At 37.7% G+C, this 7,000-nt stretch overlaps 1 protein-coding gene across 1 annotated transcript in view; it reads right to left on the reverse strand.

The window, feature by feature from the left end:
* Positions 1-3,806: 3,806 nt before the first annotated feature.
* LOC103922514 (coagulation factor XI-like) overlaps positions 3,807-7,000 on the reverse strand; it is a 17,149-nt gene continuing 13,955 nt past the window's right edge. The window contains exons 12-14 of the mRNA XM_009330654.1: positions 6,833-6,928; positions 5,330-5,469; positions 3,807-3,962 (exon numbers count right to left, since the gene is read on the reverse strand). Coding sequence (XP_009328929.1) covers positions 3,807-3,962; positions 5,330-5,469; positions 6,833-6,928 — 392 coding nt within the window. The remainder of the gene's footprint in view (positions 3,963-5,329; positions 5,470-6,832; positions 6,929-7,000) is intronic.

Below are 7,000 nucleotides of genomic sequence, written 5' to 3' on the forward strand. Positions count from 1 at the left end.
TATATTATAATGCAGATATTTCATAAACAAAATAAGCTAGCAATAATTTTCCAAAGAATCCTCCATACACACTGGAAATTAGGCAGAGAATAAGAATCCGCATTTTAATTTAACTGAGTGAGTACTATGAAGACTGCCACCATGAATTATTTTCATTCCATACAGTTCCTTATCTTTCAGCATCTGACATGCATTTTTCATCACAGCAGAATAATAATTTTTCACAGAACAAATAAAACTTATACTAAAAGCTAATACCAAATTGTTCCCTTCCCCTCTGCTAGGGAAGCAGAGGAAATGTGCATACTTGGTGAACTCTGTACATCTTCACTATAAGAATTTTTAATTCTCCTAGCTAGAAGAAATGAGAGGCTTCACATCTTCTTGTTCCCAGCTCAGGTCACTTTCAAGAAGACATACTTCAGCCTCAGATATTAGGCAAAGCATCAGCAGTGGTAGGAAACACACTGCATTGCCAGTTTAATGGGAAGCTGGTTTTGTTTGGTTTCCAATTCTATTAAAATGACTGCAGAGGAGGGTATTACAAGTTAAAGGGTCCACCTGAGCAGCACCACAGTATGCTTTACTTTATGATGAACTAATTGCTCTCCAGACTATCACAGCACATGTAAAGTGTTTCATCTGTGCCTGAAAGAGACTGTAAATTTATGGGATCAGGGACCTTATTTGTACAAAAACTCAGGACAGACTAATGCTGCCATTCAATAAATCAACAGCGGTGCTTGCCCCTTGCAAGATTTCTGCCTATCTAGCGTAAGTAAGATTATGAGCTTCATTGATTTTCAGTGTAACTAAAGACCTGAATATAAGACACTGCCAGAGACACTTGCCGTTAATCAAAATAACAACTGAAGCACTGACGTTTATGTTCTGTACCAACACAAACAGAGGCAGATTTAAAGTATAAGGCCAGGCTTTTCTTTAATGAGATTGAGACAGGTTTTGTGGTTGTTGGTTTTTAAAAATTATTTTTCCCCAGGGAGGTAGAGAAGAAGGGAGAATAAATAAAGGTCATAAACTGTCTCTCATTTAGTGCAAGCTTGATACCTGAAAGCCTAAGCAACGTAACACTTAATAACACCAATGTGTTTCTATCTATGCATCTAAAGGTCTCAATGAATTACGTATTATGCTGGTGTATAAATCCACAGAAAAGTCAGACGTTCCCTCATGTAGTTCTTCTTAAATGAAGTCATAAGGACTTCGTATAGCTACCAGGAACTCCTGCATTCTCCACATATCTATTCCTGTTACTCACTTTTAGCTATCAGGAATTTGTTATGGATGAACAGACAACTAACGCAAAACTTCCCTGAAGAATATCTGCTCTAGGTGAAGATATATTGGAATAAGATATTTTATCTGGTCAACAGCTGCTCATGGAGGACATATGTGGTCAACTGAGATCCCTTATCCTTTCCACAGGAGCCGCTAAGTTTCCTTTTGCATATTGCTGTCACCAGGTATACCTCTGAGAAACAAATCATGGAGCTGCAGAGGTCTACAGAGTACTGCTGAGCTGCCATTCCTCTTCATCACTCCAGTAGCCACAACCTGGAAAGTTGTAGCAGAAAACAAAACAACAACAAAAAAAAGAAAAGCACATGCATTTTGTGTGCAGTTGAAAAAGAAGCTGATGACAGCATTATTATGAGAAAGCATTAAAGGTTATCAGTTTGACATTGCATATGGTCTTTAGCAAATACACAGCTTAAGTATTGGCAGATGGGTATTTCGGATGGTCTCCTGATGATTCTTCTTCAGAGAGTTTCAGTCTCTGTTTTCATACTGAAGCAATTCCTTTTTTTCTTCAGCAGCTCTTTTCCAGCTGTCTTCATTCCTTCCCCATGAGGACACAACCACATTTGAATGTCAGGAATCTTTCTTTTTTTGCTGTGTTTTCTTTTTCCTACTCTTTCTCAGTCACTTATTTAAGTCTCTAGGTTTTTGACAGCATGTCTGAGGTTTGCTGATATTTTAAACCAGCTGTGGATTAAATAGAGCATGAAAAGGACATCAGCCCCACCTTTATCTCCTATACTGCTTCTGCAGTGTTGGCAAAAGGTCCCAGCACAGTGATATGCCTCCCCTCTCCCCCTTGATCCAATCCCCTCACCACATACCAGACTCTGCCTATTGGCTCTCTGAACATCTACAGCCTGCATGGGGATTCCCAAAGCAGGAAGACCTTCAGCAGTGTGCACCACCGGCACACCGACACACCGACACACATGCAAGCCCCTGCCCCCGGGGAGCCCACTGTGGGGTGGAGGGAAGGCAGCGCCCTTTTTTTCCAAGATGTGCCTGCAGCAGCACCATCCCCTCTCCTCCCGTTACATTTGGACTGTTTTCATCCCTGCTTTGAATTTTGATTCTTTAAAAACAAACAAACAAAACCTAACCCCCAGCCTTTGAATACAGCTTTGGAATTTCAGGTGTGTTGACTGCAGTCAGCTTAGCAGTACACACCCCGAGAAGCAGTCTGACCCCAGGGGCTTTTTGGACACTTAGGCAAAGGCACGACTGTTTGTAAGCTTGTAGTTGTGGAATTGCATTTTTCCTCAGTGTTATTTGCAAATAAAACATCAAAAAATTAAACGCAGAAGTCATTTTCAACAGCTTGATTTTTTCTCCCCTAGATTTGACATGTTTAATTTCTAATTTTCATGACCTCGTTTATTTGTAAAGCCACTCCTGCTGTTTACCTCCATGACATACCCAGTGTGGGTCTGTGACAATTATGAGTATCGCTCTAGGACATATTTTCAGTAATTAAGGTAATGTAGATGATTGGGAAACAAGCTCATGAAGTTTGGCAAAGACAATGCTAAGTCCTGTGCCTTCTTTTCTGATTCAGTGTGAAATGCTGCCTTTTACTATGGGAAAGTAATAAATTTTTGACTGCTATTTCTCACACTAGTGTTAAATTTGGCCACAAAATATATTTGTTACCTGACACAAAATAAGGAGAAAGGATAAAAGGAAAAAAGGAGAACACAGAAAAGGAGAAAGCTGTTTCTTTAATCAAGGAGAGCTAGGGATCTGGAAAATAAAAATATATTGTGCTAAAGACCAATGACATATGATGTCTCTAAAGGGGATGATTCCTTTATTGACTTTCTGGATACTCCGCTTCAAGGGAAGTAAACCCACATTATTGTTCGTATCACAAAACTTTCCACAGAAATTAGAATAATGTAACTGAAAGACAGCACTGTTACCATACTTGCAAAATTGATACTGAAGAGCTTGCCGAGGCCTCTGGTTTTGTTTTCTCTGTTAGTACTGCCACTTTTTTGGCTAATTCCCTAAGGAAACAAGGTTTATACAACTGTACCGGCTTCTCCCTGCCTCAGCTTCCCTTCCCCAAGCCCCTTAGTAAGCTTGTAACTGGTTGGCCCATTTCAACCAAATTCGGACAAGGGAGGGAAATCTCCATTGCTGGGTCCAACCTCAGAAGTCAGAAGCAGTTCCCAGCTCCCAGGTCCACACATGCCCTGCAACCTCATCCACTCCCGTCTTATGCTAGCAAGAACAGAAAAAAATCAATGGTTCAGACATATTCTTTTTTCCTGCCAAATCAGTGACCACAGAGTTTATTTTTATTTCTGCTTTTTATTTAATGGTAAAGTTCATTCTTTCCTGCTTTTCTACTTTTTTAATCAAGTCTTTTACATTCCAGGCTAACAAGAAACACCATTTGAAAAATGCTAATACACTTCATCACATTGCTCCTAGGGTTATTATTCCACGACAGCATTTTGAGCCAGTAGGTAACTCTCATGCTACGTAGTTTTTTCTAGAATCCAGTCTGAATACTCAGCAACTTTTGTGTAGACACCAGGCTGCCTGGGGCGAGCGCACCCTTCACCCCAGCTGGTGATGCCCACCAGATACCACACCTCCTCATGCTTGCATGACAGCGGCCCTCCTGAATCTCCCTGTGTCACAGAAGAAAAAGACAGAGCACGCAAGGAAGAGCTCTCGTCAGTATTTCTCTCTCAAAGCAAGCCTTGAATAAAATCAGCATCATTCTGCGTTAACACCAGCATAACTGCCTAGATTTCAATCACTTTCGCTTAAGGCTAATTAACAGCGTACTGAAGCAGGTTTTCTGTTTTTCTAGTAAATTGACTTCTAAATACTTTCCAGTCAATGCAGGTAATTTCCACTTCCCATAAGGCTCAAAACTAAAGGCTTTTTTTTTTTTTTAATTTATCTACGTACACTGATTTAAAACCCAATGAAGACTAAATGTGCAAGTGAGAAAAACAGTGAATTTGCCAATGTTCTCTCTTATGACCTTGGTTTTAGTACATAAAACTCAGTTCTCTACATGGCTTATCTTGTTTGAGTGACTCTGTCCCTCTCAGGATAAAACACCTCCCTGTTTTCTTTTCCTATTCCTAACTGATCTTTCTGAACAGAAAGTTCTTTAGTGTAGCTGTTATGAGTTGTTGAGACAATAGCAAGCATGTAATTTTTATAAAACAGCATCTCCATATTCTGGTACTCTGTATCAGGTAAAGAAAGCTCCAAGTATTTTCATTCCTAATTACTCAATACCAATCATAGTAACAGTAACATTTTAACACAAAAATGTTAACTGTTAAATGCTTAAAGTGAAAATACTGCATTTGGTAGAGAATTTAACCTTACTAGTCAGACTATTTTCTTCTTGCATAAATTAACTCAGAATATTTAAATTAATGGAAGTGTGTGAGTTTACACTCGAGCAGAGAATTTGGCTCACTGAAGTCACGCTGTTGTGACATTTTCAATTCTAATGATGAACAGACCAGTCTGCTCAGGTTGTCTTTAGCTTTCCATTCCCCATGCATTTTAATAGCATTGCTAGCACCCTCCCTTCTGGTTTGTACACAGTGGATGCTCTAAAATAAGATTTCATATACTGTATTTCATGACAAGAAATAAAAACATCACATAGGAAATCTGCTTTTATTGGAGAAATGCTTTGAGATACTATACTTGCTTCTCTTTGGATTTCTGATACTCTGAAGGAATACTGTTTTGTTCTCTAAATGGATGAGAGAGAGAGATATACACACACTCAGAGTTTCTTATCCATGGAATCTATCCCTAAAGGTTTCCATGTCACATAAGAAACGTTTTGCATATACCTTGATTTTTCAGTGCTTTTGACATGCAAAAGCGACAAGTTAATCAACAGCTCTATTGATAACCATATTTTTCTAATGGCAATTAAAAAATAATTACAGTATTCAGTTATATCTTTGAACAAATATATAATTGGAATATATGACTATATACTACTTCTTTTCATTACCTTACAAGCATCCCTGCCACCTTCATCATAGCCAGCACAGATCACTTTGTCACCTATTTTGCGCTTCCGGTACCTTGCCTGGCATTCCTCTTTTGACATGAGGGGAACAGTAGCCTTCTGAAGAATATCTTCTACACGACCTATGTAACAGGTGGTACGAACAGAGAAATGTTTGCTTCTAGCAAAATAAAAGTTAAAATTAAACTCTAGAAATCCCCATACAGAGATATTACAAAGTTGGAGGCCACTGCTTTTAGAGTGTTGTTAGATGTTCACGACACTGATTTTCCTTTTTTTATGTTAGTAAACAATGTTAATTTTCTGCTAATTTAAATGTTTTTATAATGCCTTTTTATGTCTCATGACTGGGCAAGCTTCAAAACTCCCTTCTGATTTGCAATGAATCTTTGTATGAGTACAGCTTTCTGGACATTGGCCCTTGGAACCTGTCCTCCCATTAAGAGCATTGCGTTGTGTTATTAACAATTATTTCTTAGTAATGTGTTACAATAGGATTGGAATCTCCAAACTGCCAAATCTGTGCTGCTCCATGCCCTAGTAGTTTACAGGATGGAGAAATTTGCACATAGAGTAAATAAGAGTATTTGAGAGCAGCCTTTTCTTAGAAATTAACAGAAGAAATTAGCCTATACAGTATCTGCCTAAATTTGTTAGATTTCACATTGAACTCTAACCTTCCAATAGGAAGGTGTATAAAGGAAAGGACAGTGTTTAAATAGGTGTGTGTATATATATATACACACATAAATATTACACGTATAAAAATATAAATAAATACATGTAAAAACAGACTTTGATAATTAACAGCTATTTGGCCTACCTCCATATAAAATCAGAGGAGTTCAAATCCCATCTACTATCAAAACACAAAAGTCATTGGCATTGTTTATAATCAACCTTCACAATCATAAAAGCAACATACTTCAATCTCCGATTTCTAAAGTCATATGAATACAATCATGTAAAAAAAAAAAGCATGCGTTATGTGCAGACTCTAATTCAAAACCTCACAGTTCAGTGATAAGTCTGTTGGCTTTTTTCAGCTGGGATCACGAAAAGGAGTGTGCATTCCAGATATATACTGGGTTTTGCCAGTAGATTAGGTTAGAATCTAAGGAAAAGTATTTGAGGGCTGTACAGGAGATATTTAAGGTTGCATCCTTACATATTTCAAATTATTGAATCAAACAATTTATAAAATCTAATTTTTGTGTCAGAGCATGGAATTATTTAAGGATAATTTCATACATCTTTCAAATATGCTTCACAATGCCTTAGTAGAAGTATATTATAATTCGGAGTTATATTACAGTGATGGCCAGATAGCAATAATGGTAGCCAAGAACATAGTAGAATTTTCTTTCAAAAAAGAAGAGGGTTTTCTTTTTTTTTTTTTTTTTTAAAAAAAAAGGAGGGTTGGGTTTTTTTAACCACATGATTTTTGCAAATACAAGAACTCAGTGTTTAAATATTTATCTGTACCTTTTTCTTTTCTGTAACCCCATCCAATTACCCAACAGTGGGTATAAAGTATGTTAGCATCTTCTTTTGATGGCAGGCAAATGGGCAGTTGAAGATCTAAAATATGATTAAAAATATTGGTTTGACCAGCAGAGACAACTGCAACATTAAGATTTTGTGGGCACCTAC

Source organism: Pygoscelis adeliae, unplaced genomic scaffold, assembly GCF_000699105.1.
Source record: "Pygoscelis adeliae isolate BGI_AS28 unplaced genomic scaffold, ASM69910v1 Scaffold167, whole genome shotgun sequence".
NCBI classification, from domain to species: domain Eukaryota; kingdom Metazoa; phylum Chordata; class Aves; order Sphenisciformes; family Spheniscidae; genus Pygoscelis; species Pygoscelis adeliae.